The sequence below is a fragment of the Phalacrocorax carbo genome, chromosome 1 (genome assembly GCF_963921805.1).
Source record: "Phalacrocorax carbo chromosome 1, bPhaCar2.1, whole genome shotgun sequence".
NCBI classification, from domain to species: Eukaryota; Metazoa; Chordata; class Aves; order Suliformes; family Phalacrocoracidae; genus Phalacrocorax; species Phalacrocorax carbo.
Window position 1 is genome coordinate 86,110,440 of NC_087513.1, and position 26,489 is coordinate 86,136,928.

At 47.2% G+C, this 26,489-nt stretch overlaps 1 protein-coding gene across 1 annotated transcript; it reads right to left on the reverse strand.

Moving 5' to 3' along the window:
• Window positions 1-4,918: 4,918 nt before the first annotated feature.
• CD4 (CD4 molecule) lies at window positions 4,919-11,633 on the reverse strand. The gene is made up of 9 exons (XM_009512683.2): window positions 10,841-11,633; window positions 8,958-9,116; window positions 8,725-8,868; window positions 8,216-8,491; window positions 7,410-7,772; window positions 7,048-7,290; window positions 6,848-6,957; window positions 6,542-6,609; window positions 4,919-5,303 (listed from the first exon to the last, which is right to left on the reverse strand). Exons 1-9 carry the CDS (start codon window positions 10,899-10,901, stop codon window positions 5,288-5,290), a joined length of 1,440 nt encoding a protein of 479 aa, XP_009510978.2. The 5' UTR covers window positions 10,902-11,633; the 3' UTR covers window positions 4,919-5,287.
• Between the last annotated feature and the right edge of the window lie 14,856 nt (window positions 11,634-26,489).

The following is a 26,489-nucleotide window of genomic DNA, read 5'->3' on the forward strand; positions in this document are numbered from 1 at the left end:
CTAGGATTTGAACTCGTAGGCGCTTGTTCACAGCTGAAAGTTTTTCCTTACACAGCTGGGTACCTTCTAAAAGATGTTTTTTCCTGACACAAATATTCGTATATGATATTTTCCTTGAGAAAAGGAAGTAGCAGGGTATGCTTGTCAAAGATATGGTGGTTGTGACGCTGAGTGCCATTTGACAGAGGTGTATATATCTTCCTGCTTCCCCCATCCCCTTACCTGCCCAATGTAATGCTTTGTGTGTTCTTCTCTTCTCTATGTTACTGACCCCTTTTTCATCCCTCCTCCCCTTGTGGCCTTACTGATATCCCAGTGCAGTGAGTTCCAGTCTGTAAAGGATATAAAAATGCCATTTCAGAATTTCATTACCCACTTTCCAAAATCGCTGAATGCTTACTTGTTTGTTCTTATATACAGAAAGTATAATTAGGAGCTCTTGAATCATTAATCTGGGAAACTATGATATCTGGAAGGAGCTGAAATTGTTTCTTTTCTTTGGATTTGTAATGCAGAATTGCAGTTTTCATTTTACTACCTGTTCCCCTAGCTTGTCTAGGTACATCTGAGGTTTCACAAGATGAGAACAATCTTTTCTTAATTCAAAACCAGACTGAGATTTCAGGAGTGCTGCTGACACACCGGATGCAGTAGGCCCATGCCAGGGAAGCTCTCTGGCTCCTGTTGTTGTTCCAGCTGGTGTGGTGGCCCCTCCAGAGCCATAGCCCTCACAGAGCCAGGGTCACTGTTACTACTGTTCATCTCCAGGACCTCACCTCCACAGAGCACACAGGCAAACTCAGAGGAGGGACTTCCCAGCACTGGAGCCTGAAACAGGCCAGATGGTGCCAAAGCATTGAGGAGCTGGGGTTTCTCCTCTCTTCCCTTTTGATTCCTTGCCAGTGAGGCTGCCTCTGCCACCGCCTCTTATTCTGCAATTCTCTAATTCTCCAAATTCTGGAAGCACCTCTAAGGCTTGGTCAAGCTGGATAGAAAATGAACAGGAAGAGAGCCAGAGAATTCTTCAGGGGGGATGCTGGGGAAGGATGTTGACACACCTGAAGCAAAGGCAGTCCAATGTGATTTGGAGGTGTTTGAAGGTGTTGCAGATATGAGCGTACTAGCAAACCTGGGGTCCCTCCTAGTAAACACGCACGTGGGAATATGCTCAGAAAGAACCCAGTCCAGAGCTGAGCATTTGCAAGGGTCTGGTGCTCCTACTCTATCTTCACCTCCGAGAAGGGCAATGGAAGCTACTCTCTCTCTGCAGCTGAATTAGACTGATGAGCCACTCAGACAGATGCTGAAAACTGTTCTTTTTTGTCCCTCTGAGATAAGAAGAAATTAGAAGAGGCTGAAGTGCACAGCTTCCTCCCTTCTAGACCTTGGGAGCATGCAAAGAAACATACAGGGTCATTTGGCTCTGAAGGCTGAGGGATGTGAATGCTTTGCTGCAGAGCCTGCAGGGAGTGTGAGTCACATGGACTGCCTCAGCAGATCCGGGCTGACAGCATCTACCGAGTCACCGCCTCACATTACACTCAAAGGGCAGAAATAAACTAGGAAGCAGGAGGTGCTTGGGGAGGTAGGGCTATGGCAATCAGGTCTGTGGGTCCTGGCAGGGGACCATGCATTGGAGGAGGGTCCAAAGGACTGAAGCATGTGCTTTATCCCTTCTGCAGCCCAGAAACATGGGGAACAGTAGTACTAGAAAGACCAACATGTTGGGGAAAAACAGCACTTCTCATATTTTCTAAATTCTTGCTTTTTCGTGATGTTTCTATATCACTGCGCAGAGCTCTGGTTGCCATTGTAATTTTGTAAGTATTGCCATATATGCCTTTCTGAGTCCTGCCATCATCTCAGGGCTACTTTTGGTAAGCTGTCACCACATGATAAAATATGTCTGTTATTGTGTTTGCTGCTTTGTGGAGTTGTACATCACTGTGGTTTGTGTCATGCAGAGGCCTTATTCCATTGCATAGTGTAGATACACCCTCATCACACCTAGCAAAGGGAGAAGTCCTCAATGCCTCCTGAGAAGGAGAACCAGGATACATGCAACACAGCCTGTAAAGCCCTGAGATGCCACAAGGAAGGGACCACACAAAAGTGATCTGATAGGGACACCTGGCTTCTCATCGGTCTTCAATGCTGCATATGAGCGCTGTTGCCACAGCGTTACCTGCTGCACAGGCTGTGAAGACAGAGTGTGTGTCAGAAAGGGAGCGTGCTGTTGTATTACTGCAGCCCAGGCCTGGGCAAGATATTACTGCAATCCACTCCAGCTGGGGGCTCATCAGGTACATCTCCATTGACACTTATGTTTTGTGCAAGCTTGTTCTTATCTGGTCTGAGCCTCCACCTCTGTACTGCCTTGAAGCCCACACTGAAGCTTTCAGTATTGCATTCAGATGGAAAGCAAAGCCCATCTAGGACTTGCTCTGTGGATGACTTTTCTCTTAATCAGGGCAGTCTGTGCACCCAGGGAACAAAGAAGCTTGTCATGTGAGAAGATACAGACAGGAGAGCTGCCAAAAAAAGAGATTTATGAGTCTGGAGCCTGGAGTGGTTTGTGCTTGCAGGTGAGTTTCAAGTAGAGTAGGGCAGGGTCATGACTGCTGTGATCAGGAGACCTGCTGAGGAAATGTGCAGTGCTGAGGAAGGCTTACCATTCTTGTTACGCCCATTCAGATGGGAGAACTGGAAGCTGTGCATCTGTGGACATGGCTGTGTACTCACAGGCATTCCTGTGGCATCAGCATGTCTGTTGTAACACCAGCCAGGCCACCTGGAAATGAGTGGAGGGACTTCCTTCACCAATGGTGGGTGTGTGAGCCTGAGTGTGCTTTGAAGGTCAGTCCCAGCTGTGAGTGGGGATACAGCCTTTGGTTGCTTGCAGGGACTCAGCATGCCTCTTCTAGCCCTTGGAAGAAAGCAGAACATGGTACTGTGGTTGCTGAGCTAAGGGTCATGTGTCCACACAGTGCCACTCCTTGCCCCATGAGAGGACCAGCCTGGCTTGGAGACTGCACTGCCTGCTAGCATGAGATCAGGGCTGTGCTGGGGCAGGTGTGCTGCCTCCTGGCTTTGACAGCTGTAGGCAGTGCTGTCAGGCTGCACAGGCACCTCCGTGCTCTCCGAGCTACCAGTGTGGGCATTCTCTGCTACCCATGCATTTCATCCCAGACAGACCAGGTTTGATGGAACCCATGCTGGAGGCCAGGCAGGCCTTGTTAACTTAATCATTTTTTGTCAGGCTGATTGTCTCACTGAAAAAGTCAAGGCTTGTGTGTTTTAGTACAGAGGTGGTTGGTTCAGCTGCCAGAATCTCAGGTGAGCATCTGAACTGCTGGAGATGGCTGCAGTGCCAGAGGAGGTCATGATGGACGCTCACCCAGTGTGCTGCTTTGCCCCACTCGGGGATCTGGTGATACAGGATAATCTCTCTGCTCTGGACAACTGTCTAGTGGAAAGAAGACCAGACTTGGGTACTCAAGCAGTTATTTAAGGAAAAGGGTCTGGACTGCAGGAGCAGGGGTTGGTTTTGGTTGAGGGGACTATGCCAAGCACTTTGTCATTATCGTTATGTGGACCATCACTGACCCTGCACTCATTTTCCCTCATACAGCTCCCAAAACTGACCTCTTCTTAAGCCCTGATGATGCCTTGTTTAACAGACTGATGGGCCTCATCTGGCTTCCAATTTATGCTGGCAGTTCAGTGACAGGACAGGAGCAGGAGGAGTGACTGCATGCACCAGGATATGGACCAAGGCTTTTCCAAAATGAATGTAGTTTTGTCTGCACAACACAAGCCGTGGGAAGGAAATGGCATTAGGGCAGCCCTTTGTCATTCCTGTTTGTGTGAGGATGATGGCAGAGGAGCAGGCATGACACTGGTGGTGGCCCACACCTGCTGCCACAGCTGCCTGGGGCTGTGTCCCCACTCCAGGGGAGAGAGGCGTTTGTGGGGGGGAAGATTTCCCCCAGCTCACAGGTGTTGTCTCTGCGGTTGTTGCCACCTGTCTTTTCTCTGTCAATAATGGCATGATGCTAGCATGACTGCTACAGAGAAACCCCCTCCTCCAGCACCAGGTGTCCTGCGTGGGGGGAGTCTCCACCACGGGGAACCCTTCCCACAGCCCAGTGTCCCCCTCTGCCTCTCCCTAGCAAGCCCAGAGCAGAGGAACAAACCTGGATCACAGCCAGTAATAGCTGTAGGACCTCAAGGCCTTTTTGACCCACTGCTAGCAGACAGTAGAATAACTTCTATAAACACAAGGCTTCTGTGTACATATTTTAACAGTATTTTTCTTTCAGGACGTTCTGGCATCTCTGCAATACGCTTTTATTTCCATCCCAAATTTCCTGGGCTTTTCAATCCATCTCTTTGAGCCAACAAAGAGTCATTATGGTGAGAATAATTTTGGGTGGCTTTTTCAGAAGCATCTGTTCTCTACACACTGTGGGCTTGCTCAGTCCAAGGCATGTTTGTTCTGGTAGGAAATTACTTTGTCACCCCTTCCCAAACTTACCTTCTAGATCAACATTCACAACTTCTTCAGGCTCTGATTTTCAGAAGCTATTGGTATCCTGAACTACCTTCCCAACAATATAAGTCCAGAATTATCCCACTGCTCTTGGTGTCTTCACTTGTGCATTGGTATGTTGTGGGAGGGGTGAAGACTACAGGCTGAGGGATGGGTCTGGAGGGTACTGTGGGGCTCATACTGCCCAGGAAAGACGAATGAGGATGGATAGGTTTCATGGAGAGCAGAGGGTTGGTGCTCGTGACAGCCAGGGAGGTGAGAGAGAGTGAAAATCAGGATTCCACATGCTAGCAGGAAAGGGAGAAATGTGGATTTGAACCAGGCAAGAGTGCCTCAGGAAAAATTTAGTCCAGCTTGCAAAACAAAAAACCCCAACCCTGAAGTAATTTATTGTAGCTCAGGCGGATAAAAGAAGAGCATAAAATTGGTTTCACAAGAAGGTCAAATTAAGTGCATGAGCAAAATATAAGCATATATCTATATCTATCTTATATTCAGTTTTTCTCATTATAGAACTGGGGATCAACCACAACCCTTAAGGGTTTCTTTTCTTGTCCATCGACTCCTAGGCAGACAACATCCCTTCATGGTGTTAGACTTGGGGAATGATCAAGGAATAAAGAATTAAATCAAAAGAGGAGAAAGGGAGATGGATTCACAAGAGCACTATGGGCTGGCAGGTGTTTAGGTACAGGCAGGGACTTCATCGGTCCTTCTGACTCCAGTGCTGCAATACTACTTATTCAGCCGGCTGCAAGAGAAAAGTATTACGTGAGTACCAGTATTGTAGAGATGAAAGGCTTCACTTGGATACCCCAAAGCCAGCCAATCCCCCACTTTGTTTTGTAGTGTAGAAAATGACTGCCTGCCTCTGTAGCTGAGGATGCGAACAGTTACTTGTGCATCCCCATGGCTGCAGTTCAGGTTTCAGTAACACTGAGCTGCTTACTTGGCAAAGAGAGTTAAAGAACAACTGCATCAGCGCTTGTATTGCACTGATTTATTTAGTTAGTATGGGTTTTGTCCTCCCCTTTTGAGGATTTTTAACCTTGATAAAAAGTAGGTGAAAATGAGGTGAATTCTTTGACACATTATGCTAACCAACTCTTCACATATACATTGCAGCTATGAAGTAGTATTTGCCAACAAACTTTCTCACTGAATTCTCAGTGATAGGGAAAAAAAACCAGGTGAAACTATCAGTTTGCCACTGTCAACGGTGAAAATTAAGCAGAAGTCCAGTTCTGTACCTATACATTCATTGAACTTATTCATGCAATCATTTATACTGTCCTTAGCTCTCCCTTTCCACCAACAGAATAGCTGTCAGTATTTCTCCACAGCTGCATCTGTTGCCTGATGCCATATAAGCTTAAAGACTTGGAAAAGGGCAGCTTCTCTGCTGAGAAATCTTTGCTCCTATGAAAAGGGCCAGGACATGATGGTGTATTTCATATCACCCAAGGCCTTTGGGAGAGGGCATAGTTCACAGAGTTCTGTGACTTTCTCTTATCTTTCCTTGCTTCCAGGAGGTTATTGGCAATTTTCACAGGTTGCAGTCCAGCACATTAGGTACATCACAGATTTTTAAAATTTGGGTTTCATCCTTGAGCTTGATTTTGTGCCTTCCACCTCCACAACCTCGATATCCAGGTCCCACGTCCACTGTGGAACCTAGCAAAAGTCTCTGGAGATCCTGCTTGGGTTTAGCTAACACCTCTCAACATCAAGGTAATTCAAGTGAAACCTCTCTGCTCAAAAGTTTCCCAGCATAGGGCTACCATGGATTTGGGGCATATTAGGAAATTCATTAAACATAGCTCATAAACCTTAAGCATGACTTAATGTGAGTAAGAGCTGAAAATGGTGAAATGCAGCTGTGCTGTAGCACCAAGCAGGCTCAAGCTCCATTTCTCCCCACTTAACCATCCAGCTCCCCTGTGTTGAAACCAGAGTCTGCCCATTCTGGGTGCCCTCATTGCCACTTACTGTTGACACTGACATGTCTTGTTTTCCAGCAAGTATTGTCTTGCTTGTGCCATCCTTTTTGCCCGTTGCTGCCAGGAGAGAAGGGATAAATAATGACTGGGTATTTTTATACTTCAAATGCTTTCCTCTGAAGTGGTAGTAAAGTACTGTCTGGCATCTGCAGACTGTCCATCTCTAAACATTGCTTTGAGTGTAAGGATTGACCCTTTATCTGTTCTGCCCCACACCCAGACAGAAAATCAGACTTCTCCTATGGTTTGGGGAGACTGTCATCTCTTCACCTTTCACAGGGACCAGGGGACTCACCCTCCTACGGTGCCACGTTATACCACTGATGAATGCAAGGCCAAACACCAATACACTGCCTCCAATACTTGTTCCAGTTACCACATATCTAATCCAAACAGGAGCTTCCTCTGTGTAAGGAGAAAAGTATTCAGACACAGAAGCAAAGAGAATTTTAAGGTTTTTGGGTGGATGCAGGGATGTGGTGCTAATTTCCATACCCACGAGGTAATTAAGGCTGATCTTCCTGACATTGTCTTCCATAAGGTGACAGTTCCACAGCCCTGCAGCACTGACATTCACCTCTACCTTTACTTCATGTGGCTCTGACTTCTTTATGTCCTTCTCAGTCCCATTCACACGTTCCCACCACAAGCGGGCATTGGATGGGAGTGGAATAGAGACCTCGCAGGTCAGGGTTATCTGGGCCCCTCTGGGGAGTGGTCCAACATGGTTAGCTGAGACTGTAAAGGTAAGAAAAGGACACGTGAGTGAGAGGATGGAAAGATGGGTCCACCCATGCTCCTGTGGATTCCAGGTTTCTGCAGCTCCTCATCTCTTGACCCACTTCTCTTTCTCTCACCTTTCATCACCACCAACTCTATCTTTCTCTGTGTGTTTCTTCCTTTGTATGCCAGCTGGCACTGGTACTGCCCAGCATGGTCAAAGTGGACTGTGGGGAGTTTCACTTCTATGGTACTTCCAGGTTTGCTTTCAGGTATCTCAAACTGAAAGTGACTGCTTTTTTTTGTGCCATGCAGCTGTCCTTGTGCTGTGACATTGAAATCAAGTAGCTCATGAATGGTTTCATTTTCCTGTTTTTTCCAATACAGTTGTCCTGTCAAACCTTTTTCCCATTTTATCTTCTGGATGTTCAGATGCCATGACAAGATGACACTGCTATCAACAGTTGCATACTTTCTTTCAAAATCTGGATTCTGAAAACCTGAATTCAGAAGAGACAAGGAATACAGAGGCAGGGAAAGCCATGGCTACACTTCCGCATGTCCACCCTTGATCTGGAGAGATGCACACTGTGCTCAGCTGAAAGAGGACTTGGAGAAAAGCCAGGAGTTACCCCAGGAAGGATAAAGTTAGTGTCTGAGAATAGGTTTAAAGGGCCAAAGCTCCCAAGCTCACCAGAGCTGAGAACAGACCCCAAGGAGAGGAGGATCCTCTCCTCCCCAAGCCTGAAGAGGAAAATGGGAGCAAGCGTGGAACAGAGCTCAGGTAGCAGAGCAATCCCCAAGCTACAGTGTTGGAAGCCCTGGGAAACTAACCCTGGAGCACCATTGCTTGGGATGCTGGAAAGTAAAAGCTGAGCTCATGAGCTGAAGGGAGCACTGACTCCCAAGCCTGTGTGTGAGTTGCATTTTTGTTGTTGCATACCTAATACCTTCACATCGAATCTGATGGTCTTATAAATCAATGGAGAGTCTGAAAGGATATGACACATCCACGTCCCACTGTCTGTAGTCTCCAGTTGCTTTAACTTCAGTGTGTATTTTTGCAGGGACTTGTCTCGTAAGAGTTCTGGTCTTACTATGTTATGGTTACTTCCAAACAGTGTGATGTTGAGATCGGGTAGAGTATGGCATGAATTTTGCATTAAAGTCAGCTCAGGGACTTCATTTGGCAGGAAGTGCCCATCTAAAGAGATAGTCACTGTGAAAAGAAAAAGTGCAGCCAGTAAGTCAACCCCACTTCCTGCGAGAGCGGGATGAGTATCACAGCAAAGAGAATACGGAGACTTTGTGCCCTAGAGATGGAGGAGAAATGAACTATGATAGCCCAGGCCAGAAGAAATGGCAGCTGGATAAAGAATCCCAGCACAGGTGTCTCTCCAAGCAGAACAGTCTCTTCCCCCCCTCATGGATAAAAGCCTTCTAATCACTCACATTGAAAGACATGCAGTGAGATACTGACTCTGTGAGAGCCATATTCACAGGTGTAGGTGCCGGCATCGGAGAGCCTTAAGTCCAACACCTTCAGATGTTTACTGGTGGCATTGATTTCAGATCGATCGGCCATGGTAGCTCTGCCTTTTGAAAAAAAACCCTTGGTTAGGAGGGAAGAGGTTTCTCAGCCATATATATACTGGGGAGAAGGGGTGATGAATTGGAAGCCTTACCTTTCAAAGATTTCAAATGGTCAATCAGCCTTATAACAACCCTATTGTACTTCCAGGTCACAGCCGAGTCTTGAGGTATGCCTCTGCAGCACAGGTGCACCTCTTGTCCTGCAATTCCTACCTGTAGTTCATTTTGTTGAGCCATAACAGGGATCAGACCTGAAAGTCAATCCCACCAAAAAAGGCATAGTCACTTTCTGAAGGGTGACTCAATGAATATTTCCCATCCCTCCAGAAAGACACAGGTATTTCTCCTCCCTTTCCCAGATACTAGGAAGATTATCCTCAATTTCTGAATTTTTCACTCCTTTGTCTCATAAATCGATCAATCAATCCCATTTCTTTTCAGCTCCATAGCTTCCCTCCCCTCCAGTTTGGGCTCTTTACCTGGCTAATGGCTATTCTCTTTCACATACATTCAGAAATAGGGAAAATACCAGTGGTTGTGGTTGATTCACCATAATTTACAATTTTGAGATGCCAATAGCTTTACTGAAACAATCTTTTTCTACTGGTCAAGATTTAGTTGGTCTACTGGTAGCATAGGCAGGACAGTATCTGCCAGCCCTCCTTCACTCCCCAGTCAAGATTTGAGGCAGCACTGACAAATTTACTCACCCCTTCTTCCAATTTTTGCATGGAGCAAGACTGAAAGCCCAAGAAAATGAAAGGATAAAATTAAAAAGAAAGAAAGAAGGCTGGCCTAACGTCAGATTCCTGTTCTTGGGATGAGGGCTATATGAGAGTAAAAGAAGTATGGTGTGTAACATTGAAGAAACATTAGGAGTGGTTTTTTGGAAGAACCGCTTTCTTTCCTTCACCGTAAAGAGTATTTCTGCAGGAGACCATAAGAAGGCGATGGAGTTGCCAGGGGTATGATTGGGAATAAGGAGGTTGTGGTCTCCTGCCTCACTGTTGGTAAGCTCTCAGAGCTGCCTAACCTGCAGATCCCCCAGGGTGACCCTAGTACTAGAGAGCCACAGAAGTGCAAAATAAAAAGTTGACATTAGTTTAATGGAGGGTTTTCCACAAGTTACATATTTCTTCAAGAGTATAGGTAATCGGCAACATTGCCAATACATATTTTCAATAATCGTGCATGGGACCACAAAAAATGATGATTTTGTCTTAAATCATGAAATTATAAATTATATTAATAAGAGTTGGTATCTTTTTCTTTGCTTTTGGTTCTAGGGTTCATAAAAGATTTCTAGTCTTTCCTCTGCAACCAGAGAAATCAAAGTTGAGTACCTGAGAAATGCAGGCTTGGCCTTATTCTGTTGCCTTCCTTTCTTGGAAAATGAGCACAAAAAAGTGCACCAAACCCTATAACATTAGCAGTCAAACTAAGCAAGTGAGTAGCATCACATTTGTAAGGTCAAATCTGTGATGAGAAACACATGCTTTTGCCCAGGTGGGTGGAGGCAGTGTGGAGGGCAGTACTTTCCATTCTGTGCTCAGTGTGCACCCTGGCTCTCACAGGAACCCCACTCCTCCATCTCTACAGAGCAGCTCCCCAAACCTGGTGATGTTCCTGACACCTGGTTTTGGCTGGCAGGCTCAGCAGGCAGTCTGGGAACAACCTGATTCCCAAAGCTTAAGCTGTCCGTGATGCCTCTGAACAGGACATGGATGTAGGGAGCCTCTCCGCTTGTAGCCCTTCTGTCCTAATCTCCACTGCATGATCCCACAGAGAGCTGTTGTGCAGTGCAGGAGTGGGCCAGAAGGCAGCTGTCACAGCTTCATGGCTGGAATGAGCCTGCTCTAAACCATGTGAGGTATGTTATATGGCAAAAAGGGAGGAGCCTAAAAACACCCCAAATTTTGTGAGGCTTGTGGAAAGGTGGTAAGAACTGGGAGGGTTTTCTGAGCTGAGGACTCACCCAGGTGCAGAATCAAGAAGACAGCAAGCGTGCTGCTCACCACCGTGCCGCGTGACTCCATTGCTGCAGGAATGCTCCTCCCTGCTGTGGACTGCAGGGCTGGAAAAACTGTCACTGCCAAGGGATGTTATCCTGGAAGACCCAAATGCTCTATAATAATGGTTGATTTTCAGACCTCGGTGGATGGGGTCCACATTCCCAGTCAGCACCCACTACCCTTCAGTGCACCGAAGTGGAAACTCATTGGTAAAGTCCAAGAGTCCCATGTTTCAGCAAAGAATCCAGCTGCAGTGCTCCCTCTAGAGTTTGGTATTAAACATTTCATTTTACTCGTACCTAGGTTTCTGGCATTCATCGGACTGCAAGTGTTTATATTGCCAAGAGTTCTGCGCTTTTTTACTTCTCTAAAGTGGGTTATCATCGCTCTTGCAGCGATTAAGGCTAAACACATACAGGGCTATGTTAGCAAAAGCACAGCCAGCAGGCTGAGGGAAGTAATTATTTCCCTCTGTTTGGCACACCTGAGGTCTCATCTAGGATACAAGATCCAGTTTGGGGCTCCCAGTACAAGATGGATGCCAACAAACTGGACAGAATCCAATGGAGGGCTACTGTCATAGTGAGGAATTTGGAGCCCTTGGCAGCCCTTTCACAGCCCCACCAAGACGAGCTCTGCGCTTGCCTAGCCTCCCAATGGTCCCAACACTCTCACTTACGCCAGAGAGACAGAAAGCTGGGTTTGGTAGGGATAGGTGGGATCTAATTTCAGTCTCCCATTATCTACAAGATATTACCTAGAAGAAGGAGCCACATTCTTCCCAGATATGCACAGGAAAGGAACAGGAGGCAACAGCCATAGGTTGCAGCAAATAACTGTTGACTAGATATAAGGAAAAATTTCATCCCACTGAAGGTGGGTCAGCATCGGAATAGATGCCAAGAGATGTCAGGCAATCTCCACCCTTGGGGATATTTAGAAGTTCCCTGGACAAGGCCCTGAGCAACATGTTGTAGTTTTAGAGTCAACCCAGCTGTGAGCAGGAGGTTGGACTGGAGAACTCCAGAGGTCCCTTGCCATTAAATATTTCTATGTGATTTTATGATTCTATGATTAAGGCCATCTTTAGGCTGTCATTAATATTTTTCTTTACCTTGTTTTTCATCTACTTATTCCTTACCTTAAAAATCTCAATAACCACCAAGTCTGATGTTGTTGGAATGATTTGCTTGAATTCTTAGGACTATTCAACAGAAAATCTGGGGAGAAGGGAGGAATGAGGTCCGAAAGAATTTGCATTGATGGTAACAAAACCTTAAGTGGGAACTGGGACTTAACTATTATGTTAAGGTGAGTTATCAAATTAGATGAAGTATCTGACTGTAACAGAGACCAAGTGCTGGTACCAGCTGCAGCTGGGTGGGCTGACAAGGTGCAGGGGACCATGACTGCTGGTGCAAGGAGACTACCGAGCCCTCCATCCCTAAACCAAAGCATATACCACAAAAAGGAAGCCAAGCAGATTAACTAGTCTGGGGTATGAGCAAAAGCAGAGAAGCAACCTCAGTTCTCGGAAAGCAGACATTCCCCATGCCAACCATGTGATAAACTGAAGGCTGTAGTCATAATGGGATTGAACCCAAAAGAAATGCAAGAATAATTTTATAAAATATTTATATGTATTATGTATAATATTAAGTATAATATATTCTATTAGAGGATAATTTAGTATTGAAATTAATTTAAATGATCAGAGCACATGAAACTATCAAAGAGTAGATGAAAACATCAGCACTACATTTACATGGAGATCAGGTCAGTATGACCGACAATCTGAAAGTTAGACAGAAGTACACACATGCACATATGAAAAAATACAGGTGCAAAAGCAAGACAGCAGCCATGTGTACCATCAGAAGAGAAACGGATGGCAAAGGCACAGTCACAGAAGATTTGTGACTTGCCTCGTGCAAAGCAAAAAACCCATCCCAACCCCAGCAAATATTTGCGTAAGCTGTTTTGCGTGAGAATAGTAAAACAAAGGAGCCAGTGCATGTGATTGGAGATCACTTCTAACAAGATGCAGTAGCAATGTTCAAGCAGTTTGCTGGGCTATGCTACAGAATAAAGAAAGAGGCAACAAGAAGGCATCTGTATGCATCTCACTCTGAAGAAACATCTATAACTGAGAACTGGCGCAGGGCCCTGAGTAAGATCCATTCCTGAGATGACAGAAGATACCTCGTCCCCACTGTGAACACTCACATCACCTGTCCCAGTGGGACCAGCAGGAAAAGTCATCCCCCACTCCAAAGTGATACCTTCAAATTAACAGGGTCACTGCTGGGTTTCAAATATTTTAAGTCATTAAAATCTATGTAAAACCTGAAGGTAATAGAACAGGTTAAAATTAACAAAATTGCTGAGTCACACACCGTCATTTTGTTTTGGCTGAGAATCTCTATTTTTCTGTCATCTTACGTCTTCAGTTTGTTTTCTGCCTTCCTGCTACCTGGTTATTGAGCAAAACCACACAACCAGAGCACCGTGGGACCAGTGAACTGCTGACCTTGTGCAGCTTGGTAGATGCAGATTGATGTGCCTTTGTTTTTCTGTTTCTTCTCGTGGTTTTACACATTCTGTATTCCTGCTTCATTCACACTAATCTTTGTATTTTTGTGGCTGATCTCTACAATATGATGTTTACCATGTACATGTTACAAGTCAGTGGGGAAAATGGGTTGCCTTGAGCTAGTACTTCTTTCATACACTTTCTCTCCCTGTTTATCTCTACTTCTCATGCCTGCCACTTCCTATTTTCTCCCTGTCTTTCTATATCTTTCTGTATCCCTCCAGGCCAGATCATAGGCAATGCTACTCTGGATTTTACAGATCTTGGTGAGCGAGGCTCTGCTATATTAACAGAGCAAGCCACTGTCATTAGAGGATGCCTGTAGCAGACCCACAGCCTCCTTACAGGCAGCCCAGCTGTACCTTATGGTGGTACTCATAAATTAAGTGGTGTCAGGGAATGTCCCCAGGCACTGGAACACACTCATCAGCCCTGTTAAATTGCTAGAACATTTCTTGACACTTTTTTGGCACGGGACAACTCTTGCTCTCCCGAGCAACTCTTGGGATGCATTTAGGTGTTCACATGGGCCAGAGACCACTCCCATTAGGCAGCTGGCATGTAGCCAGTTAATTCTGGAGGTTAAGTGAGTTCAATAGCCCAGACCATCTCATGCCAGTTGGCCTCTGTGCCAGAAACAGTCCAGGCATACTTGATTTATTAGCACGTCCAGCGATGGAGAAGGGCTCTCTCCCAAGTGAACATTGATTTCCATTTCATTTTAACTTCCCCCTCTATTAAACTGGTTTAATTTCCTTCTTGACTTAGTTTAATAATCCCTGCCTCTCTGAGGGATAGGAAAAGGAGAGCTGAGGTAGTGAGTGGTCTTGCTTTGGGGAATGATGCCTGCAGGACCAAGTCTGGCCTGGAGAACATCTGCTTGGGAGAGGGGCCAGCAGCCCCTCGCTCCCTCCAGCACTGAGCCCCAGTGGGCGATGGCTACAGAGAGCTCTCCCCGAGGCTGCCACCAGTGTGACACAGGAGGAAACTGAAATTAAAAAAAAACAACAAAAGCAACAAAAACTCAGAAACCGCTCCTGATGCAGGGTAAGCCATCTCCCTCTCTCAGTGTGTTCCTGTGCCTCTTTCATGCAGTGTGGTTTTCTTGTTTTCTTCTCTCGCTCTTGCTTGTGGCTGCGCTTTTGATCTGGCAGCAGCTTGCTCTGCCAGGGTGGGGGGGGCCTCCCAGCTATGCATCCGCACAAGGGCTCCACACCTCAGCCTCTGCTGCTGCACTGCATTTCCCCTTGTGGTGGCTGCCAGGCGAGAGTTGAGGTACACAGCTGCCTCTTGTCCCTGCACATCAGTTGGTCGTGGCTTTGGGGCTCTAGGAAGATCCTCTGTAAGAGGATCACGTCTCTTCTCAGTTTAAACATTAAAGCAAAGCTGATCTGGCTATTTTACCTAGTAGCAGTTTCTTTGAAATTACTTACTAACGTTAAAGCAAATGTAAGTGAGCAGCAGGGAGGGTAAGAGACTAAATGCAACAAAAATAGCCCAGCATAGAGCAGAGACAATAGCAGTGAAGGTCATTTCATGGGCCTCACTGTCCCCACGAGACTGGCCAACCCTGTCTTGATTTCCCCTTGAGCGCCTCTGGCCGTTCGTCTGAAAGCAGCTGCCACCATTTGGAGCTGCCGCTAGAGCAGGGTCCAAGGGGCCAGGCAGGTGAAAGCTGCCGATTCCCCCAGAGAGAGGTCCCACCGTCACGAAGAGGAAGGGCGGCGAGGCCACTGTGTCAGTGCCAGCCGAGCTCTCCTCACCCATAAAGTCCCCCTGGCCTAGCCATGTGCCAGGACTCATGCAGAGGCCAAGAGAAGCAGCTCCGTCTCTGCAGCCTGGGCTGCTCCCTACAGCCTCTAACCCCTCTGGCAGCCTAAGGGGAAGCCAAGACCTGCCTTTGCCTTACAGGCATTGCAGAACTTGCTTTCTGAGCTTTTCCCCCTCTGCCTAGCCCCTCTTCATTCCTCCTAACCCTCCTCTTTTTGGCTCTGCAAATCATCTTTCATCCTGTAGTTGAAAACTGCAGCCCAGGCTGTGACTAGCAAAGGCATCAAGATGCCCTCCAAAGGCAGTCCCTCCATTGCCATGTGCATGCTTAGAATGATGTTCAGGTATCATTAATGCAGCTGCCAAAACAGGAACAGTGAAATCTTGCCATGCAGTTTACTTGACATGCAGCCCAGACAGGAAAAGGGTCTATAGACATATTGATAAGGTGAGCACAGCAAAATGGTGTATATCTGTCCATTCAGAGCAAAAATGCATCGCTCCTTAATTTTTCCCTGGTGAATACAGGGTCCCCATGTGAGGCTGCAGCAGATTGCATGGGCACCATCCGTGGGTGCTCGAGAACCATGAGCAGGAATGGGACAGATACTCAATTTAGATGAGGCGAGCCCTACTGCACTGCAGGCAGCTTTGGCAGCCATGTTTGTGAAACACTGGAGAGGATAAAGGTAAAGTCTGTGAATTGATCTGAGGCTAACGTGCACCAGGAACTTAAGAGGGCCGTTCAGTTTATAGTGGAGACATTAAGTAGTAACCAGAGCTCAACCTTAACGCATCATGTAGAGAAATATCTGAGGTGCCTGATAAAGGTTGAGTAGGATACACCACCTGAAAGTTGAAACATTCAACCAGAAATTAAACTCCCATTTTCAACAGTGCAGTAGCCCATTGAAGAGGCAGGCAAGTCTCCTTTCTGGTGTCCTTAAATTGAAAGGATTGCTCTTTCTCCAAGCAATCCTGCTCGCTCAGCCCCGAGCTAGTGGATCAGGCTGCATCGGCAGCCAGCGTCCAGCAGTGAGCCAGTCAGCCTGGATTAGCAGAAGAGAACCCTCTGGTCTCAGCACATACAGATGTAAGCAGACGTTCCTAGTTAGCTAGACACCGGCATCTTATTTTTCAGTCTTTATTTTTAGAATAAAGTTCCCCTTCCTGGAGGGCATGTGGAGAAGGTAATAACAAGAGGCAGCTGGTGGAGGGCTGCTCCCCAGTGCGTTTCCAGCCCTTGGGGATATATGGTCACCAGTGACAGGCCCTCATATTGAACATTTTTCCCTATACGTGGGTTTAAAATATCTGTGAGATCCCCAGGCTCCGAGGCAGATTGAGCTTTTCGTAGCTCCCTTTTTTTGTCCCTTTCAGGAAGAAATCCAAGGAAACAAACTATTCTTAGTTGAAACTAGAAAGCATTGAAGAATTGCACCACCAGAAGTATTATCTAGTCAAAGGTTCAAGATGGTTTCACATCGGACCTTTAAGTGGGGCAAAACCAAACCATCCATGCTGAAACAGCAACTCGCGTGGAATAGTAAAGTTCGTAACATAAAAAAAAAACCCTGAAAGCAGATTAGCCTCTTCTCCGAGAAAGAAAGAAACTTACCTTACCTTTTTTCTTTTCTCTCTGCCTCTGTGTTTCTGTCTCCTTGTGTTTGTGACCTGCCGTAATTGATCTCACCCAGCTACAGCTGAAAGAAAAGAAGAATGAAGTCAATGTTCAGAAAGCAGCTCAACAGATGTCAGCCTTGATGTCTCCTCCTCTCCAGCCAGAGCATCAGCAAGGTCTTCCTGCCAGTCCAGGTTCTGCTGACATCCGCTGACTTCTCTAGGTAGATGGTGATTTTCCAGAAGCATGTGATTTTGACTCTGGTTGTGAACATAAATGGAGACCTTAACAGAAGGTGATGTATTGCAGCACCTAGGGAGAATGAGTATGTAAAACAGAGACAGCCTATTGGGCACATGGCAGCTGATGGGAGGCCATGACGGGGCTGAAACTTAAAAGCAAACGGTTGGAAAGTGGTTCTGCTCTACTAATAAAGAAAGCTTGCAGATTAACTGTATGAGCAGATCCAGACCCAGCCTGTGCTTCTGACAAAAGCAAGCCAATCACCATTTCTCAGGCTGTCTGCTGCATCGCCACTAAGAGGAGGCACCTCTGAGGAGTGTGCCATGGACCTGACCGCAGGAGTTGCACAGGGGTAATAACAGAGGAAGAGTGGACCCCTGACGATATGTTAGGGGCACCAGTCTGTGGAGTATGGCTGAGATTTGGGGTGAGACAAGAGGATATTTTCTTTATAGGAGCGGTGGGTTTACCTTGGCTGGCTGCCAGCTGCCCATCCAGCCACTCTCTCACTCCCCTTTCTCAGCAAGGCATGGGGAGAAGATAAGATGAAAAAGACCTCATGGGTCAAGACAAGGACAGGGAGATCGCTCATCAGTTACCATCATGGGCAAAACAGACTCGACTTGGGGAAAGATTTGTTTAATTTATGGCCAATTAAAACCAGACTAGGACAGTGAGAAATAAAAACAAAACTAAAACCACCTTCTCTCACCCCCCCATTTTCTTCCCAGGGTCAACTGTATACCTGACTCTTTTGCCCCTCCTTCCTCCCCCTTGAGTGTCGCAAGGGGACAGGTAGTGGAGGTTGTGGTCAGTTCATAGCACTTCATCCCTGCTGCTCCTTCCCGCTCACGCTGTTCCTCTGCTCCTCCATGGGCCCTTCATGAAGTGCTCCAATGTGGGTCCTTCCCTTGGGCTGCAGTTCTTCATGTTCATCTTGACATAAGAAAGATATTTTTTACAGTGAGAACAATCATTCACCGGAACAACCTCCAAGGGACGTGGTGGAGTCTCCATCACTGGAGGCTTTCAAGATGGGATTGCACAGGGTGCTAGATAATCTCATTGAGGGCCCCTTTCCCATGAAAGGCTGGACCAGATAATCCCTTGAGGTCCTGTCCAACCTAGGTTGTTCTATAATTTGATGATTCTAACTGCTCCAGTGTGGATCCTCTGCATGGGGTACTGTCCTTCAGGAATGGATTGCCCCAGTGTGGATCCTACATGGGCCACAGCTCCTGCCAGAATACCTGCTTCAGCCTGGGCTCCTCTCCACAAGCCACAGCTCCTGTCAGAAGCCTGCTCCAGCATGGACTCTCCAGGGGCTGCAGTGTGGATATCCTCTCCAATGTGATCCTCCATAGTCTGCAGGGGGACAACATGCATCGCCATGGTCTTATCCAGGGGCTGCAGGGGAATCTCTGCTCTGGTGCCTGCATGGAACACCTCCTCCCACTCCTACTTCACTGGTCTAGGTGTCTGCAGGGCTGTTTCTCTCACATGTTCTCAATCCTCTCTCCCACAGCTACTGTGCAGTGTTTTTTACCGTTTCCTAAAAATAAGTTATCACAGAGGCACCACCAGCATTGCTGATTGCCTCAGCTTTGGCCTGTGGTGGGTCTGTTTTGGGGCTGGCTGGACACGGCTCTGACTGACATGGGGCCAGCTCCTGCTCACATCTCACAGAAGCCACCCATGCAGCCCCTCCACTACCAAAACCTTGCCATGCAAGCTCAATACAAGGTTACATTTAGGTAACCTGTACTGCTACTGAATCTCAGCTGTTTCCCTTCTCTGTAGGGTGGAGGAGGGGGCTTTTGTGGTTTTCCACCCACATTTGGTGTCTCTTTCTCTCTGAATCCTGGCCTCAGCCAAGACGGCGGAAACCCACTGAGCCCCAGACATGGCTGAGATTTCCCCTCTGTGCCGCCCTCTCTTCTTCTCCTGGCAGTCACTTGCCCCTTTGTCTGGAGGGTGGGGGTGTGAGACAAAACTAGGCTTTGGAGGAGCAGGGACAGACAAACGCATGAAGGAGCAGGGACAGACAGACAGAGCACCAAGGTTCATAGCGTGCCACCAAGTGTGAAAGGAACAGCACTGATCAGGCCTCGAGCACAACAGCTGCTCCATTGGTTGTGTCTTTGGAGAAAGATGAAGCTGTCTCATCACAGGGAAAGAACCACTCCTGTGAGACAGGAACTTCCCAGTGGGGGATACAGGCTATGGGACAGGATGGGCCCCTGCTTTGCCAGTGTCCAGAGACTGCAAAAGTCCTGTTCTGAGACATGGCTCTCCTGTGAGACCCTGCTGCATCACATTCATATCTTCATCTCTCATGCAGGTTCTCATGTGCCTGCAAACAGAAATGTCCCTTCTGGTCCCTAGCTGCCAGAGAGGGGCTGTCCTGGGAAAAACAGAGCTGAGAAAAGTCAGGTTGGGATTGTAAGACCCTGGCATCTCAGGGACTGGGGCTCTGGGAGATTGAGCTGATGCTCCAGCTCACACAGATTCTGGCTTGCATTTTGTCTTTCCAGCATGCTGTAATTCAGAAACACTGGCTTGTTTTTAAACAGTTGGTTTATGTCACTGCAAATATGTACCAGAAATAGCATTCCTTGAGGGGGTAAAGCTTCCAAAATGCACTTGAACTTGCTGCAGAGCTGCAAGGAGAAGCAGGGCTGTGGGTCTGAGGTGACAAAGCTGCAGGCCTGGCCCCAACACAGACCCATTCTGACCCTAGGGGAGGGATTCAGGAGGGACCCTCATCTCTCAGAGCTGCTACAGCTGTGTGGTGAACAGGTACGTCTGGGACCAAGGGTCACAGCGTGCAGTGACGTGTTTGTATCGCTTTCATCCAAGCATCTCAAAGCACTTTGCAAGCATTAATTAAACAGAATCCAGGAGGGATGAATAATATTAGCCAGCCAGTCGCTCTCCTGAATATAATATTTCTCATAAATATTTAACTGGTTTTAAAATTCCATGCGAGTCTGGTTCTCACTTTGCTGGGACAGTTGCTGTACTGCAACCGTGGGGCTTATCCAGCACCACACACTGACCCTGCAGCAGAGTGATAAGGAGAGCCTGAGCACTACACACCACTCCCCCCCAGCCAAGTTTGTGGCTGTCATGTTTCCCTGTTTCCTCCCCTGCAGAGATACTCCCCACCCACCCCACACCGTCTCTCTTTGTTCTAATCCTATCACCAGCAATATTTTTGCAAAAAAGGGTTGGCGAGTAGCAGATTCTTGTAGACCTCAGTGAAGAAAGGAGGCTCCCAGGCTATGCTGGCTGGAGGTCACAGCCTGCAGGGACACGAAGTCTCTCTGAGGAAGTATGAAAAAGGGAGAAAAGGGTCTCAGAAATCAGATGATGAGAAGGACTTTTCACTGACTCCAGTGGAAAGCCAAAGAACCTTCCAGAGATGGTCTCCTTAAAACCAAGCTCCCTACACATCAGTGAGGGCTAGGAATGTGCCTGTTGACTCTGGTGGGTAAAGGATACCCAGATGTATTGAAGAATTAGTGATTGCTTAGTGGTATTGGAGAGAAGGAAGGACAAGGGTTGAACACAACATGAAAAACATATCTTCAGACGCCTGAATGTCAGCAGCTTCAAAGGCCGAGAGTTTTCTTTTTGCAACAGAATAGCTGACACCTGTTGAGCTTGTTGAGGGGAATTTCTAATGCTAGATGCAGGGAGCTAGAAACAACCAGCCATCTGGCAAGGAGGCCTGGTGATTTGCCCCAGCACAGCTACGTACCTCAGAAAGGAGGAAGGCTCCTAGGTTGTGCTGGGGGGAGGTACCTCTCTGCAGGTGCTTGGAGTCTCTCTGCAGAAGCTTAAATTGGGAAGAGAGGACTCTCTAAGCAGATATCATGAAGGTTCATTTGCTGATCACAGAGGAAAATCAGTAAAACTCCAGAAATGTTCTTTATGAGCAAGGGGTCCCCTGTATTTTGGCAGGAGGTGTGGAGTCTGATGGAGAAAGACTAGCCAGGGATGCTGGGAAGTCAGGGACTGCTCAGGGGCACTGGAGAGAAGGATGGTCCAAGAATCGCCAACTGCAGAAGTGTGTCTCTGAAAGTGACAGGGGCTAAAGTGAGCCTAAACAAAACCAAGCTGATGTTAAGGATGTATCAGAAATGCAACAGGCAGGAGAGAGGTGGCTGAGGGAGTTTTGAAGGACCTATACGGGATGGATATTATTTACTAGCTTACTATGAATGACCTTGGCAAAAGGAAGGGGAGAAGTGGGTGTCAATATTTGTTATAATGCACAACTAGAGGGGTTTCGTCAGTGCAGAGGATTTGGAATATCGCACTGAAAGCAGCTTGAGGCTCAGAGCATTAAAGTGGGATGCAATTCAATAGCACATGCTGTAAGGTTTTGCTTCAGAGTAGTAATTAGAATAATTTTTGCTTTAACTTCCTTAGCTGAAAGCAAAGGGAGAGAAGGACCTGGGCGTATTAACCAGTCACTGGAGAGCTGAGTCACGGGCGTTCACAGCATAAAAGGAACAAATGATGGATGCTCCTGATCATGCAAGCGCGGGTGGGCGGGAAATCCCCGTCGTGCGTGGACACTAGATGGCGGCATAAACCCGGGCCAAGGAGAGGAGGCGCCTTGTCCTGGGGAGGGGTAGGCGAGGGGCCGCCGTAGCAGCCCCCCCGGCGAGGGGCAAAGGGCCGGCCAGACCCTGCCGTGCCTCCCCCCGGGCTGCCGCCCACCCAGGACGGCCCTTGGCTGGTGAGACACGCGTGGTGGAGGCACAAGGCTCCGTCACCGGGTAGCCGGGGCTTTGCGGGACGCCTGGGGCTGAGCGGTGGGGCAGGCAGGGGGACCCTTCGGGGGACCCTCGGTGCCTGCACTCCCCTGGGTGTGAGATTTCGAAGGGCTGGGGAGTGCCTGGCTGGAGGGTCCCGGCTGAGCTCGTGCCAGCTCCCTAAGCTCGTTAGGGAGCCTGCTGGTTCCTCCTCCTCAGTCCGAAAATCTGTGTTGTTTTCCATGAAAAAAGGGGGATGCTGGCCTGGTGACAGGAGAGGAAGACACAGTGTTTGTGAAAGAACATGAGAAACCTCAATATGAATAAGGAATAACAAGTCCTTCCAAAAGCTGCCCTTGTGCATCACCTCCTGCCATTTTTCCTAAGCACAGAGAGTGTCCTATGTCTTCTTACCTTGAGATCCTCTGAAACCCATCCCTTCAGGTGGGAGCGAAAGACGTTTCCGAGGCATGCCATACGCTTTCGAGAGCTGTAGTGAGTTGCACTGAACCGGCAGGCCAGCAAGACGGAAACCTAGGAGTAGAAGCTCTTGAGCATGATTCAGTCAACAACTATGGAACGACTGTCCAAGATGCCTTGGGTCTCAGTGGATGGCACAAAATGCAGTATGTACAGCATTCCTGTAAGGAGCTTGGTTTGAGGCAATCTTTGGAAGGCTAAACGAATGATCCCAGATATTCTGGTTTTATTCAGTACTGCATCAAACTGTTGAAGAAATCCAAGCGGAGTCACGAGGCACAGGTTTGGTTTTTTTGTTCCCCCCAGAACTGGTGCTGATAATGTTCCCACCAATTTGCCAAGTAGATATAAAACTCAGTGTGCTTTAGTGTCCCAGGTCATTCGAGACCTGGTTCTAATTTTTTATTATTTTTAAAAGGCTGTGCAGAATGTACCAAGACGCCAACAGACATGTTGTTTCTACTTGTTTCTTTGCCTGATTACGCTATTTGCTAGCACTTATTTAGCCTCTCATTTGAAATCTTGGATGCAGAACACCTGGACCTAGTAATGATTTTTTTCTGATAGTGCTGGTCTTATAAAAAAAGATTAATTTGGGATTAAAGATCTTCTCCCCATTCTTTTTCGAGGTGTCAGATGCAAAGGAATTTGTATGGGCAGTACTTTCTTTGCCTTCTTTGACCAGTACCCTCTGCGAAAAGGGAATCCACTGGATTTCCTGTGTTTTTCTCAAGCTTTCTGTTTCTGGTACATTGAAAATATTTATCTGATTTTTGCACCTGTAGCTCTATCCTTGTGGAAAAGCATTGGGTCTCTTTCCTTCATATGACATTTGCTTTATTTGCTGCTCCTGCTTATTGATTCACAATATTGACTTATTGACAGATTTCCAGGTTTGTTTGCTTTGTTGTACAGACTCTTGGTCCTTCCATTTCAGCTGTACTGATTTGCCTTGTGCCATCTTGATTCCCTCAGCGTTCAGAAATATTTACCTCCTCCCTAGTGTTGCATTGATCCATTCTTTATCCTGCAGCATTTGGGAAGTAAAGCTTCCTGGGGCCATAGACAGCTATTTCTGCATTGGAGGCAGCTGGCTTTTGAGCATTTTTCCTTGAGGTCTGTCAAACAAAACAGCTCAATGGCCATGCTTGTCACTTTTGTTGGTGTCTGTATTTTGTCAGTAATGCTCATCTGTGTGAAGTGCTCTGCTGGTTACAAAAGCAAGATTACAACATCTGTGAAGCTTCAGATACCATTCTCAGCGCCCCAGAGCTGGTGGAATTTGTGTTTATATACAACCATGTCTGAGGCCTCATAGTCTCTGTAGATGGTGTCACCCTAACCTACACAGATTATGCACCTCAGCCACCATCACCCTCTCTATTACAAAGAAAGTAGTTCCAAGACCTGCTACAGGTATTACAATGATTATTGAGGTGTCTACTGTATACACAGGTCTTGCAGCGTAAGCATACATAATTGCATGAATGCCTCTGGTTAAACTGGCTCCAGGTATCATCAGTTCTTGGCGAAGAGTCATGAAGCAAGAGTACCTTGTGTTACAGTAAATAATCCAGTGCACAGCTCACGTTTTGCATCTTCTAACAGCTTGCACCTTCTCCTTGCCCCCTTAGAGCTGCAGGGCTAACCAGGGCAATGGATTGACCCTCCACAGGAGTGGGAGAGCTCTGCTCTGTGCCTGAGACTGGCCCTGGGGTGGGAACTGAGGAGGAGGACTGAACTGCCAGTTGTCATCAGAGGGAGCAGTGAGGCCCAAAAGTATGTGAGTTAAGACATGAGTTCCTAGTGTTCAAGGAGGTAAGCAGCAAGGCGGCCAAGTATGTTGATGACATGAAGCTATTTAAATTCATCAGGAGATGAGAGAATGACAAGGGCTCTGGGGACATGTAAGCTGTGCTCATCAGCAACAGAAAGGCAAATGAAATTCAGCATCACTGTTCCCGAAGTCATGTAGCTGGAGGGAAAAATGTAAACTGCATAAGTACTTTGAGGCTTTGGCTTACTGTAACTGTACCAGGTCAGGTGAGAGCCCCGGGCATCACGACAGGCATTTCACTGAGGACACAGTGAACAGCTCGGTACAAGCTCAGTGCTGTTCAGTGGGCAATGACAGTCAGAACAGCAGACAAGATGTCAGGGGCCATGAAGGGCAGGATGGAAGTAACACAGAGAAAGGCACCGTGCCCCCATGTAAGCCAGCGCTGCTGCCCCACAGGGTTGCTGCCTCTTCTTCCAGGACAAAGGATCTGAGGAAAGTTGACCAGGTGTAGGAATGGGCCTGAGCAAACTGTCAGAGAGAAAGTCTCCCAGATCTGGGATTTGTACCTGAAGGGCAATGAATCAGGAAGAGATGGGGAAGTAAGAAAAAAGGGATGTGATAAAAGGCCGCGGAATAATAACCAGCAAAGAGATGATAGATTGGGAGTCCTTCTGCTTCCAGCCTTTGTGACAGGAGAAAAGAAAACAGATGATGAAAGTGGAAAGCTTTGAATTAAAAACTGATAAAGAGGAACCATTTTCACACAGTGAATAAGCAGACTTGAGGACTGATTGCCAGAGGAAGTCAGAGAGCACAAGAAAACAGCAAGGTTTAAAGACAGACTGGGCACACATCTGAGGAATGAGAACATCCAGGCTGGTAACAGGCAATGCTAAAATTATTACAGGAGGAGGGCATCCTACTGTACATGAGAAGAGAGAGCAAACCGCTGTCAGGCACTGAGAGTATGATGTGGTCCTGCTCAATTTTGGATTGCTCCTTAGCCCCACTGGGCCTAACCTACCTTTTCTCTATCTCCAAAGCATCTAGCAGAGAGAGAAGTCTAAGGCAGATAGATCACTCCCAACTTGAAAAAATTGCAGTGTTATCATTTGCCTAGGAAAATGCCTGGTACCAGGCTGGACTGTCCTTCCTTACGTTGGTTCTGTTTCAGTGTCTGCCTGAAATTGCATGAGACAGTTGAAGCAGACAAGTCTACCTCTGCTTGCATTTCTCTAGGATTTAGTGGAGAAATGGGTATAATTTTCAGTAAAATACATGGCTATCTGAGTAGTTAAATAGCTGTGGAGTCCAGATGTGCTCCCCAGAGTAGGCTAGTTGGGCTTTTTGGGTGCTGCTCCACTACCTGCAGTCTGGGATCCCACAGTGCATTCATTACCTGTGTGCCTGAAACTCTTGGGGGAAGGTGATGACCACATACCAAGAAGGCCTTTTCACATTCCTGCTGAAATAATTAAAAGCTGGCCTGGTAGTGAATCCCTCTGCTCAAGTCAAGAAAATCTCTCTTCCTAAACACTGAGAGCTTCATTTTTGTACCACCATCTCCTTGCTTGAACAGCCACAGCCCAGTGACCCATATGGGAGAGTCACTACATGTGTGACTCTCTTTACTAGTGAGGCTTTCTTCTGGGGTGGCATGCAATCACTGTTCAAGAGCAGTATCACAGTCCTCCATGGCCGTTCAGAGAGTAGATGAAGAGCATTCTCTAACTAGATGAAACCTAAACACATTGAGGATCATGGGGGGTGAGACCTGGCAGATTCACGATTACATTAGTAAGTACACCCTTAGCCGGAGGAGAGTGACAGAAAGCCCTAACATCAGTGGGAGATCTATGAGGAAAATGTGAGGACTGAGAGAAGGAATACATGAATGAATTAACAGGGAGAGCCAGACAGGGGGGATAAAAGTAACCCACTCTGGAACACAGCAAAAAGGAGAGACTGAACCTGTGATGCTTTCTTCTCTAGTGGCATTTAATTTCCCCTTCCCCACCATCAAAATGTCAGAAATGAACAGGCAACTTCAGTAAAACAGAACTGAAAGAGAAAGAAAAGGCAGCAAAGTTCTTAGAAGCTGCTTCACACAGGCAGAGCTACACCCGGCACCATCAATAGGTCCACAAGCACACTCAGGGGCCAGCAGGTTTTTTTTGTCAGACAGATTTATTTTAGGTTCTAAAATGAGTCTAATAAAATAAAACGCTCAAAAAGTGCAACATGTACAGTTCTCTGTGGGGTCCCCTCTGCCACTGAATGAGCGCAGGAGCAGGGCAGTGTGGGGAGAGGGAGAGGAAAGTGGGGAGGGGGGAGAAAACACCATTGGGCTGCAGGAGGG